This window comes from Trichechus manatus, unplaced genomic scaffold (genome assembly GCF_000243295.1).
Source record: "Trichechus manatus latirostris isolate Lorelei unplaced genomic scaffold, TriManLat1.0 scaffold00029, whole genome shotgun sequence".
In the NCBI taxonomy this organism is placed as follows: domain Eukaryota; kingdom Metazoa; phylum Chordata; class Mammalia; order Sirenia; family Trichechidae; genus Trichechus; species Trichechus manatus.
This window is the reverse complement of record NW_004443965.1, coordinates 11,685,044-11,700,272: the sequence shown is the minus strand read 5'-3', so window position 1 is coordinate 11,700,272 and position 15,229 is coordinate 11,685,044. Positions and strand designations below refer to the sequence as shown.

At 38.4% G+C, this 15,229-nt stretch overlaps 1 protein-coding gene across 1 annotated transcript in view; it reads right to left on the bottom strand.

Annotated features, from left to right (window-relative positions):
- Nucleotides 1-15,229, bottom strand: part of MRPS27 (mitochondrial ribosomal protein S27) — a 100,114-nt gene that overhangs the window by 75,164 nt on the left and 9,721 nt on the right. The window contains exon 3 of the mRNA XM_004374507.2: nt 1,840-1,910. Within this exon, the coding sequence (XP_004374564.1) occupies nt 1,840-1,910 (71 nt within the window). The remainder of the gene's footprint in view (nt 1-1,839; nt 1,911-15,229) is intronic.

Below are 15,229 nucleotides of genomic sequence, written 5' to 3'. Positions count from 1 at the left end.
TCTCTTAGAAAACAAGGGCAGAGTACGCGTTGCATAGCAATCAAATCTCCTGCCCTTAGGATTTTGCATTGAGTCCGAAATAGCTGCGCCCCACTCAAAGGTCCACCGCATAGCTTTGAATGTGTGTCGCTGTCCTCAGTCCTGGCAATAACCCAATCTCATGCATCAGGCTCCTGAAAAAGCTCACCACGCCTCTTCCAAGTCTCCCATTCCAGGGCTTCAACCCGTAATTCCTCCTGTTCTGATTATGGTTCTGGATCACTCAAATTTTAAAAATTCAGGTCTCTTCTGGTTTCATTTCGTGGGCCATGACTGAACTGGTTCAAACCAGTTCAAAGCCCTGCTAATGTCCCCATACTGGAAAGGAGGAAATTGAGGGAGGCCTTGCTACTCAATGTCACAAAGTAAATTCATGGTAAAGACAAGAGAAGATATATTTGAGGGAGTCATCAGAAAAGAACTTTGATGTCACAGAGATCTGGGTTTGAACTCCAACTTTTCCACTTACGAACTGTGCGAACTTGGATAAGTTACTTAATCATTTGGAGCCTTATCTATAAAATGGAGATAATAATATTTATCTCAAATGGCTACTGTTAGAATTAATAGAGATAACACATTAAGAACCTAGTACAATAGTTGGCATAAAAACCAAAACCAAACCCGCTGCCGTTGAGTCGATTCCAACTCATAGCAACCCTACAGGACATAGAAGAAATGCCCCATATGGTTTCCAAGGAGCGCCTGGTGGATTCACATTGCAGACCTTTTGGTTAGCAGCTGTAGCTCTTAACCACTACACCACCAGGGTTTCCATAGTTATCATAGAAGGTGTTAAATAATGGCTACTATCAATTACTATTCCTGATTCTTAGCCTAATATTATTTCCCTCTCCTTCACTCTGCAGCAGCTTAACATTAACATGCATTCTTTATAGACCTTCTCAGCTAACAAAAACACTTCTAATATTAACAAGTAAATATTACTTTGAAAAAATGCATCAGCTTTTTAAAAAAAATCATGGTATAATAGAGCAGAGTATCATATCTTGGAAAAATATTAAGATAAATCAGACACAGAACAGTGATTACTGACATCAGAGTCTGGTAAATTTATTACATTTTAATTCAGCCAAAGAAATTTGCTACCTGTCTTGGTTATCTAGTGCTGCTATAACAGAAAAACAAGTGGATGGCTTTAACAAAGAGAAATCTATTCTTTCACAGTCTAAACGGCTAGAAGTCTGAAATCAGGGCACTAGCTCCAGGGGAAGGCTTTCTCTCTCTGTTGGCTCTGGGGGAAGGTCCTTGTCATCAATCTTTCCCTGGATGAGAAGCTTCTCAGCGCAGGGACCCTGGGTCCAACGACACACCACGCTCCCAGTGCTTCTTTCTTGGTGGTATGAAGTCCCCATGTCTCTCTGCTCACTTCTCACTTTTATATCTCAAAAGAGATTGGCTTAAGACACAATCCAATCTTGTAGATTGAGTCCTGCCTCATTAACATAACTGCCACTGATCCCATCTCACTAACATCATAGAGATTAGATTTACAACACATAGGAAAATCACATCAGATGAAAAAATGGTGGACAAACATACAATACTGGGAATCATGGCCTAGCCAAATTGACACACATATTTTTGGGGGACACAATTCAATCCATGACACTACCTCAGCATAAAATATCTATTAGTAACTGCAAAGACATAACATACTCTGGAAAAATATTTCCTATAAAGGGTATTGTTTATTTATACAGCCTCATCTATATACAGAGCCTTTCTTCCGTTCTTCCTTTTTCTTCTTTTAAAATATATATATTTAAATTTTCTTACCCGTGATATTGTCAAAGAACTAACAGGCAACTTTCTCTCATATGTTTTATCCATTAAAGATGCTAGATCAGCTGAGAAGACAAAGAAGAAAAAAAGAACCTTGTTAAATATACATATTTCCTGAGAAAAATCTAACAGATACAACTCATGCCAGGTGGTGGCCAACATTATGAAATTAGTATTAAAACAGATGCTCTTTCTTATTCTTTTTTAGAAATTATATTTTATATAAATTAAAGACAATAAAGGAATATTAGGAACATTTAAAAAATGATTAATTGGAGTAAGGATTATTGAAAAATCCTAGGATATATTCAGTTTTTTAAAAAACAGATCAATGAAGTACCTCTGAAAGGAGACACAAGTAAGTGCCAAGGGAGGAAGTCAAGGGAGGGAGCCTCTTGATTGCTTACACATTTATTCCTTGTACTGTGAACCAGGTAAACATACCAGCTATTCAAAAAAAATTAAAATTTATCAGATGAGTTTTAAACATTCTCTGAACCAACCAGAAAGGCACCCTGGCTACCTTTAATGATTCTCAGCCTGAACTGTTCCTATTTTGGCTCATTTTAGCAGAACATTCGTAGGAATACTTGGTATTCCTGAAATTACACTTTTATCTCAGATTCCATATGTAGATATGCCTACCCTGATTTCTGCCTTTAACTCTAGGCTTGTATTTCCAACTGCAGAGGTAGCATCTCCATTTGGGCATCTAATAGGTATCTATCTAAACATGACATATCCCCTTAATTCCCCAACCTTCCACCCCAAACTGGCTTTTCCCCAAGCTTTCTCACCTCATAAATGGCAACATTAACTGGTTTACTCAGGCCAAAAACCTAGATGTCATTCTTGACCCCTGTTCTTTTTCACAATCTATAACCAATCCGTTGGCAAACTTATAGACTCTACTATAAAGATGTATTTCTCATCACCTCCACTGCTAAGCTATCAATCTTTCTCTCTTTGCTTCAGTTATTGTCTCTACCCTCTACACAGTCCGACTGATCCTTTTAAAAGTTCAATCAGATCCTGTCATTCTTTTGTCTAACTAGCCAATGATTTCTCATCATACTTATGATAAAATCCAAAATATTTTTATGACAAACAAATGTCTACATAATCTGGTTTGCAGGGTTCTTTTTTCTTCTGTCTCTTACACTAGAAGTAAAATCCACAAAGGCAAGAACTTAATTTATTGATATATTCTCAGTCCCAAGAAAAGTGCCATAAAAGGCACTCGATAAATATCTAAAGAAATGAACAAAAGGAAGGAAGAAAGAGAGGGAAGGAGGAGAAAAAGGGAGGGAGGAAAAATAACTGCTTGGATTTCCAAGTTATTTTTTACTCCTTGGTGGAAAAAATTAGTACTAAGCAATAAGGAGACACTCAAGAGGCAATCGATTAAAAAGTTTTTGTTGAAGACCTATTGCTGTGCATTTAGCACTGTAATGTAACTACACTTTTTTAAAATTCTAACCATTTTTTTTCCTCTCTCCTAGGGAAGGAGCCCTGGTGGCGCAGTGGTTAAGTGGCAGGCTGCTAACTGAAAGGTCAGAGGTTTAAACCCACCAGTCTCTCTGGAGGTCGCTCTGAGTGAGAATCGACTTGATAGCAACAGGTTCCCTAGGGCAATTCTCTCAATGACTCAGTAGCTACTAGGGGAAACAATTTTGCGAAACCCCTAAAACCTGATATAATGCAAAAGTAATCAGTGTTTTTTTTTTTTTTTTTACTATCTTAAAGGGATTGATGCCGGGTTATTGAAGAATATTCAAAAAAAAAAAAAAAAAAAAACAAGTCCCTAAAACCTGTTCACAATAAGGCAAATTAATACTGTTAAATCTACTTGCTCACAAAACAGATATTAAACAGCTCTCTAATGACACCGAATCTTTATGATCACTTCGTAATAAAGGCTGTTGTTTTGAGATGATAGGCAATATATGGAATCAGTTCGCTTATACTCAAAGTTTATGCCTTAACAAAAAAAGCAAGATAAGGATCTACTGATTTAATTAAAATCACACAGGACTGTTTCCTCATGAGTTTCACGTAGCATAGAAATGTATAACTAAACATTGGGTTGAGTTAGCTTCACTGGTCACCTCTGTCTGTGCTAACTCAAGATTCCGTTTTAATCCTTCACACCAAGGCATCTTCACACCAAGGCACCTTCAGTCAAGTGAAATCGGCTAGGACCTCAAAAAGACAACAGCTGCAGAACCAGCATCTGATGAATAACATTTGCATATTGTGAGTCAGAGAAAGGTTTGCTGCTAAATATAATATGTGACCAATCACTGCACATTAGAGCACTGATGTGATGAATGAGGCAGAAAACTGCACAGAGCAGGGATGGTCAGTGAAGCTGGGGCAGCTGCGCCACACAGGGCAGCGCTGCAGGCTTCTGGACTCTGCTTCGGCAAAGTGACACTTCATGTTTCAGTAAGGGCCATCAGACGTACAGGTTTTGTTTAAGGGATGTGCCAAACGACATGCTTTCTTGCCTGTTACTCAACTACTTAGGAATATATATTGCAGCTGGTGGTTGAGGACAACAAAGACTAAATGGGAAAACTGATCTGAAGTTTTAATTTTTCATTTAACAAAACTTAAGCTGTACAGACAATATGGAAGTATGCCCAGAAAATGAAATGAGTATACTTTACATATGTGCATCTACATATCTCTCCATATAAATATACATATAATAAATGTATATAAATGCCCTTCTCGTTTAAAGGCAACAATACCATTGATGATCTAAGGACGTAAAATATTAGATTCCTAGGCCTCACATCTAGAGCCTAGAGAGAGATTCTGATTCCACAGGTTTGGGGTGAGGCCATGGGAATCCAAAATTTTAAACAACTGCCCCAGGAGATTGTGATCAAGCCAATCAAGTACTAGAGTCAATTATGTTTGAGAATGACCACAGAGGGAACACAAAATAAGTCTTTGATATTGCTGCTTAGCTCAGAGAGGATATTTAATGGAATTCTGTTTCTGGAATAAGGTGGACTAAGTATCATTTTAAAAAAATTCTCCTACACTAAAAATAAAACAGCTTAATAAAATACTGAAAAAAATTTTTTTTCAAATATATGACTGAGCTTTCTAGAAGGCAGATATAATTATCAGAGGCCAAAGGTAAGTGGGAACACAAGTCTTGAGTATCTAAGGGAATACTGAGGGTAGCAGCTACCCTAAGAGGGTCTGCAGATCTCCAGTGACAGAGACCTTTGATTTTAATGGCTTGTGGGGGACAAAAGATAAAACCGAGGCCTTTGTAAGTTGAGAAGCTGTTTCAGAGATCCTTAAGTAAAGCCAGGACCACCTAGGGCTATACCTATAGTAAAAAGGTGAACTACAAGAAAATGCACCTTGCAAAGGTAAACAAACAGCAAGTATAGTTGTCCCCTGAGGTTTCTCTAAACTAAAGTCAGCCCAAATGCCTCTTTAGGTTACTAATTCACACTTCCAATGTGAGCCTTGGTAGAGCAGTAGTTAACAGCTACAGCTGTTAACCAAACGAACAGCAGTTCGAATCCACCAGCCACTCTTTGGAAACCCTATGGGGAAGTTCTACTCTGTCCTATAGGGTCACTATGAGTCAGAATTGACTCGATGGCAATTGGTGTTTGGTTATGTGATTCAAAATATACCAAACTGAGAATATTGTTTAAAGTTGTCTTGATCTGAAAGTGGTCTCAGGAACCTAGGAAAAGTAAACACAGAGTAAAAGAAACCAAACAAAACAATACTACCTACTGTATGACTGACTGCATTTACATAAAATTCTAGAAAATGCAAACTAAACTATAGTGACAGAAAACATTTCAGTAGTTGCCTAGGGACTTTCGGGAGGAGGGAAAAAGTAGGATGGCAGGATTAGAAAAAAGTAGGAGAAAACTTTGGGGGTGACATATATGTTAATTATCTTAATTGTGGTGATTATTTCAAGGACATATACACATGTGCTATGTCAAAACTTATCAGATTGTACACTTTAAATGTAGTACGTACAGTTGATTGGATATAAAGTATACCTCAGCAAAGCTGTAAAACAGAAACTCTATACATAAGTTAAAGAGCAAGTGAGGCAAGAATTAGTAAACTGAAAGGTAGATCTGAAGAAATTATCCAGAATCAGCAAAGACATATAAAGACGGAAAATATGAAAGAGGAGTTAGAAGACATAGAAGACAGAATAAGAAGGTCTAATATACATCTGATTGAATTCCCAAAAGAAGTTAATAAAGAGAACGGGGAAAAATAATACACGATGAGATAGTGGCTGATAATTTTTTAGATTTGATAAAAGACATGGGTTCTCAGATTCAGGAAATACATAAAATCAAGTCAAATAAGTAAAATTAAAGCCATATCATAATACATTACAGTGAAACTGAAGAATAAGGGGATCTTAAAAGTAGCCAGAAGGAAGATAACTTACAAAGAAAACATAATTATACCAACAGGTGTTTTCTCAGTAGGAACAATGGAAGGCAGAAAATGTTCAAAGTGCTGAGAGTAAATACTATCAACCTAAAATCATACACCTAGCAAAACTATCTTTGAAGAATAAGGGCAAACTACAGATATTTTTAGACCAAAAAAAAAAACAAAAACCACAGAGAATTTACCAGCAACAACCACTAAAGGGACTTCTAAAGGATGTGTGTTAGGAAGAAGGAAAATGACCCCTAAAGGTAGACTTGAGATGCTAGAAAGAATGGTGAGCAAATAAATTAGTTAATATGGGTAAATCCAGGGGGAAAAAATCCACTGTCTTGTGTTTTTCTTGTTTAATGCTAAAACTTGAAGATTAGATGGTAATATATGGTTGGGGTGTGTCTGTGTGATGCTATCTAAATATACTATCTAAAGGATAGTAGAATGTGATTAACATCAGAATTTAAGTTAAATATGTATATTAAAAGTTATAGGATAACCACCTTTAGAAGAGTATATAATTTCCAGACCAATGGAGGGGTTAAAAAAACACACATATAAAAACAAACGAGACAGGGCAATTCACAAAGTAATGACAGAAATAAATCTACTTACATTACTAATCATAAAATGACAATGTAAATACACTTTCTAGTTAAAAGGTAATGATTGTTGGCTTGGTTAAAAATATAAAATCTAGCTATATAAAACATGGACACAGAAGAGTTGAAACTAAATTCATGGAAAAATATACTAGACAAACTAGTCAAAAAAAGCTGATGCAAGCTATGTTAACATCAGACACAATAAACGTAAAGACAAACAGCATTATTTTCACAGATTAGGTGGGTCATTATATTACAGAAGATAATTTTAATGTGTTGTATATCAAAATAATACACCTTTAAAGTCCATAAAATTCTCAAAAAGAAAATGGTAATCTCCTTAAACCTGACAAAACTAGTAGTAGAGAGGTGCTGTAAAAGGAGCCTTTTATAAGATCTGTATGCTAAAGTTGTGATGAGGAAGGTCACTATAAGAAAGATGGAGCACAGGCCTCTGAGCTTCAGGTGAGAAATCATAGACAATCTCAGTTTTTCATGATTTCTAATGTAACTGTACATTACCTTTACCCATTCAGTCAACACTAAGCTCTCAGTTATGGCCATACATGCATCTTGTCTAATTTATGTAATAAAGAACTACATACAAGCTATTATTGCACTTCCTAGAAGTGGCCTTGGAAAACAAAACATAGGCTGAAATTATATTTTTGTTTACCATATTTTAAAAGACAAACACTAACTATAGCATGCATAAAATAAAAGGAAGTGGGAAAATCTAATACAGGAATCAATTTGGATATAGATTTTTAGGTTTCTTTCTATTTGTTTGTCACTAGAAGCTTTAAAGCAAATGGATCCAGTAAAGGAAAAATGTGAAAGCAAGCTTTGTGTACATATATACTAAGTAAATGGCAGTGAAGAAGGACAAGTCAGTCCCATCTCCAGAATAGCCAGCAGATGGTAAATATGAAATCTAGTAAATGAACAGATGTCACAGGGATGCAAGTATCGACCTGACAAAAGTTAGAAAGCAGGCTTCAGAACATCTCCATCAGGCCCAGCAGCAGGATTTGAAAAATTACTGCACTAAGCCAAAAATCTCCACCACTGAAATGACACAGCAAAACTAAACCTCAGCTAATGGGAGAAATGTCTGTTAGAGAGGACTACAGTGCTCAGTTTCTACCCGGATTCAAATGTGTCGATGGTATAATACTCTCTTTCGATTTGGACAGGGAGTTTAAAAAGAACAGCAAACCGAATCAAAAGATGTCCCTTATTTTGTGATAATTCATAAACCAAAAAAATTAGCAATGAAATAGTTAGTTCAGTAGGGATCATCATGAATCTAATTCAACTCAAGTCACCTGGGCCCTTGACCCCTACAGGCTAACTCAAGCAAACTTAAGGCAAAGGTCACATCCACCCCTCCCCACAACTCAGGGCTCTGAAGGACCCCATCAGGCCTGCCCTCCGGTCTTCACCTTACCCAGTGTTCCAGAATGGTTTTTCTCCTGTGTCCTGTTCACTGAGGGCTCTATCCTGTAATTCAATAGCTACTACTTGGTTAATGCCGATAACCTTCACTCTACCTCTTACGCGTTGCCCTCGAGTCGATTCCGACTTGCAGTGACCCTATAGGACTGAGAAGAACTGCCCCACAGGGTTTCCAAGGAGCAGCTGGTGGATTTGAACTGCTGACCTTTTGGTTAGCAGCCCTAGCTCTTAACCATTGCACCTCTCCAATATACTTGCATGTTAATGGAGAAATTTCAGAGGCAATGCTTGAATTCAGTGTTTATTTTAGCCAAAGGGAAGTTTGGCACATAAACAGTCAAAAACTTAAATCTGACTGAAGTTGGAAAGCTCAAGAACTCCCACGGTTCCGCAGAGCACAGTTGGAGAACAAATATTCTACCAATTAAAAAAAGAAAAAATCAACTGCAATGGATTAAAATACCTCAAATGCTTAAATCCATGTGTTCATGAATTAAAGAAAAACCTCACTGATCACCTTTGGAGGATACTGGGGAACCAACTCATTAATTTGAAAACTGCCTTTTCTGTACGAACTGTACCTCAGGTTAGCTACATTGCTGATGAAAGAAAATTCTCTTATAAAAATCTTTCAGGTAATAAAGGATAGAAGGAAGGTAGAGAAACATGTTAAGTACCACCATAGGAATGAAATCAGCAAATCCAGAATGTAGAAAACTCTACAGGACAAAAGACCTGGTTGTTTCAACAAATAAACTGCAACAAAGGGAGAGCAAAACCTATAGATTTAAAGACATTTAAGAGATATCTCAACACACTGCAATGTATGGATCTTATCTGGATCCCATTTCAACAAGCTGTAAATTTTCAAAAAAATTTATAAGACACTTGGGGAAATGCGAACATTGACTGGATATTTAATAATGTTAGGAGTTACTAATTATTAGATATGAGAATGGTATTATAGTTGTATTTTTAACAAATCTTTATCTTTTAGAAGGAGCTCTGGTGGAACTGTGGTTAAAGCACTTGGTTGCTAACTGAAAGGTGGGTAGTTTGAACCCACCAGCCGCTCCACAGGCGAAAGATGTGGTAGTCTGCTTCCATAAAGACTTACAGCCTTGGAAACCGTATGGGGCAATTATACTCTGTTCTACAGGGTCACTATGAGTAAGGATCGACTCGATGGCAGTGGGGTATCTTTTAAAGGTGCATATCAAAATGCAGATAAAATGATCTGATAACTAGGTTTTGTTGAAAAGTAACCACGTAGGGGCTGGGGAATTGAAGCAAAAATGGCAGGAAACTGCTAACTGCTGAAGCTGGGTGATAGTACACAGCGGCTCATCATACTATTCTATTTTTATATAAGGAGCTCTGGTGGCACAATGGGTTAAGAGCTTGGCTGCTAACCAAAAGGTCAGTGGTTCAAATCCATCAACCTCTCCACGAGAGAAAGATGTGGTAGTCTGCTTCTATAAAAACTGTAGCCTTGGAAACCCTATGGGGCAGTTCCACTTTGTCCTATAGGATCACAATGAGTCAAAAATTGACTCGATGGCAACAGGTTTGGTTTTCGGGTTTTTTAAATTTGGATCCTGATTCAAATAAATTATTTACAAAAACATTTATGAGACAATTGGGGATATCTCAATATTGACTGGATATCTGATGGTATTTAAGGGGTTATTAATATTTTAGATGGGATAATGATAAAAAAAAGTCCTTATTTTTTCGAGATACATACTGAATTATTTATGAATGATACGCTGTCTGGGATTTGCTTCAAAATAATCCAATAGGTCGGGATAGGGGAATGAGTGGAGGTAGAAATGATACCAAAGTTGTCTATGAACTGATAATTGTTGAAAATCAAGTGATGGGTAAAGAGGATTCCTTATACTATTCTCTGTACTTACGTATGTTTTAAATTTTCTATTATAAAACATTTTTGAAAATTAACCTGTGGTAGCAGAAGTCAGGATAGTAGTTACCATTGAAGAGAAGAATGGGGGTAGTGACTGAGAAGGGCTTCTGGATGCTATGTTCTATTTCTTGCACAGGTTTTTTCACTTTGTGATAGTTCATCAATCTATGCATTATGATTTGTGCACTTTTCAGTATATATATTATACTGCAATAAAAAAGTATTTAAAACAAAGAAAGATATCCACTGCCTTAATGGAAAGAAAAGATGCTATGGCAGAATTTCAGGTACTACAGCGATCACTGAGAAAGCTATTTTTGAGCAGAAAAGCAACTGAATACTATGACCCCAAGCAAATCCAAGCAAATGTCACAATCTGGAATATAATAGAAGCTACTTTAGGCGGCTGTTGTGAGCATTGAATGAGATGGTGCCTGTGACATGCTTAGCACAGAACATGACATAAGACCAGCACTAAAGGAAGGCTGCATTTTGACTTTATGTAAAAGGGCTGGCTCTGCATTCATGGCCCGCTTGGCCCCTTGACTGCGGTGTAGCTACAGCAATACCACTACCGGTGTCAATCAAGATCTTGGTAGTAATAAATTCCCCTTAAACTGCGGACTGGACAGGTCCCCATTAGCCATCCCCAAAAAGCTCTAGCAGAAAACGACTAACGAGACTGAAGAGAGAATGCACTTGCTCCCTGGAAGGGCACTCCTCATTCCGAAAGAATATTTCCTCCGCAGTAATCAACGTCGTTGAGGTGAAACCACTTAAGCAAATCAAAGCCCCACACCCACATACTGGGCACCTTCCCTTTCCTACACCCCACCCCTCCCACTTCATGCTCTCCAATGGTGCCTGGCAGAGTTAATACCTCATATCGTCCTCCTTCCTCCCTCCAATCAGCGAGCCCGCACCAGGCACCTCACAGTACTCCTGGCCACAACGTCCAATCACAGCGCTCCACATGCTGAGCACATCCCCGCATCGGAGAGCTTTCCGGAGGACCTGCGCTGATACACCCTGCTGGATTTGCAGCGGGCTGCGCCGTTTCCGAATAGACCACACTGCCATCTGCTGCCCAGTCTTCAGGGATACAGCGGCAGGCGCGTCTCCCGTACCACTGCTTTCTGCCTCACTTATCAATTGCCATTATCTGAACCCAAAGATGTAAATAAAAATTAGGAAACACATGTAGTAATATTGCATTAAGAGGAAAAAGTTTTTCTTTGTTTTAAAGAGAAGAGTAACAGAATTACTTTCTACTACACGTTAGAAAGGAGCCCTGGTGGCACAGTGGTTAACAGCTCAGCTGCCAACCAAAAGGTAAGCAGTTCGAATCCAACAGCCGCTGCTTGGAAATCCTATGGGGCAGTTCTACTCTGTCCTATATGGTTGCTATGAGTCGGAATCAACCACTGCAACGGGTTTCCATGGTAGAAAAATTAGTTTTAATAGTCTGACGCTTTCAAAAGGCCTTCTCCTGTCAAGCAGCTTGAGTTCAAAAACCTTATTTCACCTTTTATATAGTGGGTAAAATCAAGAGGCCCAAGCACTCACTCATTCATCATATTTCCAGATATATGTATAATATGACTGAGGCAGCCGTTATCATCATCTCTAATTTATAGATACAGAAGCCAAGGTTAAGTGACATAGCTGAAAGCTGGCACAGCTGGGATTCAAATCCGGACATCGGCCTCCAAAGTGCAGACTCTTCACATTACAGGCATAGAGAAGGTACAAAGTCCTGTAAGAATAGAGGGGAAGGAAACATCCATTCTGACAGGATAGAGATTCAGGACTTAGGATATTGTAGGCAGAGAGAACTGGCACAGTGGCAAGGGAATTATCAGTACATGATAGCCAGTACTGCTTTCCCAAGTATACTAGTCTTAACAGAGAAAATGAGACAATTACCTCCATGATATTTCTGCATTGCAGAATAAGCAGAATTATGTGCATTCTTTGGCAAACATCTGCTGTCTAGTCAGGTATCCCTGACAATGTTCCCCTGGATTTGTCTCTGAATAACAGAGAACTGACTCTATCCACCATTAGACTCAACGCAATGCTGAAGTGCCAAATACAGTGGTCTCATTGTTTCCTAATCCTCCTTTTATACCTAGAAAAGTGTTAACAATTAGCTCTGAGGAATTCATCGTTCTCTTCTCTGTAGTGCAACTGGTTAATGTGCTCAGTTGCTAATCAAAACGTTGGAGGTTGAGTCCACCAAGAGGTGCCTTGAAAGAAAGGCCCAACAATCTACTTCTGGAAAACCAGCCATTGAAAACTCTATGGGGGCACAGTTCTACTCTGACACATAGGGTCATGGGGTTGCCGTGGCTCGGAATTGACTCAACGGCAACTGATACTTCCATAGCACTTTGCTTATGATTCATACAGGGCACAGAATAGCCTTGCAATAGATTTGGGTCCATGTTGGTCTCAATACGAGGACAGTGGTTCCCAAAAGGAGTATTGGCTCTAGGGGGCATTTTAGAAATTTGTGGGTATATTTTTGACTGTCACAAAGACTAGAGGGCATTATTGACAAATTAGATAACCCGCAATGCCTGACTGTCCCGTACATCAAAAGATTGTCCCCGCTGGGAGCCAGGGGTCTCAGAATGGAAGAAGGGAGATACAAATATAGAATACAGGAAGGCAAAGCAGACCTTGTGGAGATGAATTGGAATTGGAGGGATAGGTGTGAACTCATTGTTTCTAAAATATATATGTATGTGTATATGCATGCATGTATATTTATGTATATATGCATACATTTTTCTCCTAACTCTGTCCACTGAATGGGCCGAGAAGCAAAGGTTTCACGGTAGCAATGAGGATACCTTGCACCCAGAACTTGGGTTTTTAATACCATTCCTCACTAAAAGGAACAAGGACTTCTTGAAGAAATAGTTGGTCCCAGGGCCGGGGCAGGAAAGGTACGAGATGAGCCCAGGAATATCTCGTTATGCCAGCAAGTAAGGAAGTTCAATAATAAAGACAGAGAAGACAGGAGCCAGCTTGAAAGGGCTCCTACTGGCCAAATCTGGGACAATCTGACCACCAAAATAATTAAGGATGATAATCACTAGAAAAAAATCCATAAATCCACAAGACCATATTGATAACAGATAAGGGAATAAAGAGAAGGGAGGACTCTTGCTTACAGTAGAATACTAAGTGCTAACTAGTACATGTGGAATGACTGCTAATCATCCTTTTGCAACCATCACAGTAAAGATTGATTGAGGCAGGAAACATCAATGGATGCTAAATCTAGTGGAAATCTTTTGAGGAGTAGCAGGATATTTCTGCATGGTATTAAAGTATCTCCCCACAGACTGTCTATATGTCAATAGAGAGAAAAACAGTAATTATCCAGTGGAGAAATCAGATACACTTGACTGGGTGATCAACATCACCAGTAAGGGCATATGGATAGATGTGTCTCCAGATGTGATACCCTGAGAAGGACACAATAACTTGAATCTAATCATGAGGAAGTATCAGACAAACTCAAAAAAGAGAACCAAACCTACTGCTGATGAGTCAATCTGACTCACAGCGACCCTACACAACAGAGAAGAACTGCCCCTAGGGTTTCCAAGGCTGTAATCTTTATGGAAACCGACTGCCATATCTTGTTTTCCTCAGAGCGGCTGGTGGGTTCAAACCACCGACCTTTTGGTTGGCAGATGAGAGCTTTCACGACTGCACCACCAGGGCTCCTCCAAAAAAGAGGAACATTCTATTTAAAAAAGACCATTTTCTTTAAAAAAAAGTCAATGTCATAAGAAAGGAAGAGGAACTGTTCCAGATGAAAAGAGACTAAAGAGGCAAGGCAACTAAATGCAATATGTGATCCTAGGCTGAATCTTGCACTGGAGGGGAAAATACTATAAAAGACATTACTGGGTCAATTGACAAAATTGGGATATTAATAGTAAAGTATTATATTATGCTAAATTTACTAAAATTGGTCACAGTGTTATAGTTATATAACAGAATATTCTCATCTCAGGTAATGTACACTGAAGAATTAATGAGTAAAAGGCAATGATATACAAAACAAACTCTCAAATGGTTAAAAAAAAGAGTGCATATGCATACAGAGAATGAGAAAGTAAAAACCAATGAGTCAAAATGATAACAATAAGTGAATCTGGGTAAAGGGTAGTTAAGTGATGTTTGTATTATTCTTGCAATTTTTTGTAAGTTCAGAATTATTTCCAAATAAAAAGCTTAAAAAATTTATCCATTTACCATGCCATTTATGACATTTCTACTATCAAAAAAAAAGGTTGTGGGGAGATTAGAACTCTTATACACTGCTGGTGGGAATGTAAAATGGTACATCCACTATGGAAAATGGTATGGCACTTCCGTAGAAAGCTAGAAATAGAAATATCACATGCTCCAGCAATCCCACTCCTAGAAATATGTCCTAGAGAAATGAGTCGTCACACGCCCATGTTCACTGCAGCATTGTTCACAATAGCAAAAAAATGGAAACAACCTAGATGCCCATCAACAGATGAATGGATAAACAAATTACGGTACATACACACAATGGAGTATTAAGCAACGATAAAGAACAACGATCAATCTGCAAAGCATCTCATGACATGGATGAATCTGGAGGACATTATGCTGAGTGAAATAAGTCAATCATAAAAGGACAAATATTGTACGAGACCACTACTGTAAAAACTCATGAAAAGGTTTACACACAAAAAGAAACAATGTTTGATGGTTACGAGGGAGGGGAGGGGTGGGGAGGAAAAAAATACTAAATAGACAACAGATAAGTGGTAACTTTGGTGAAGGGTAAGACAGTACACAATACTGGGGAAGCCACCACAACTTGTACGAGGCAAGGTCATGGAAGCTCCATAGACACATCCAAACTTCCTGAGGGACT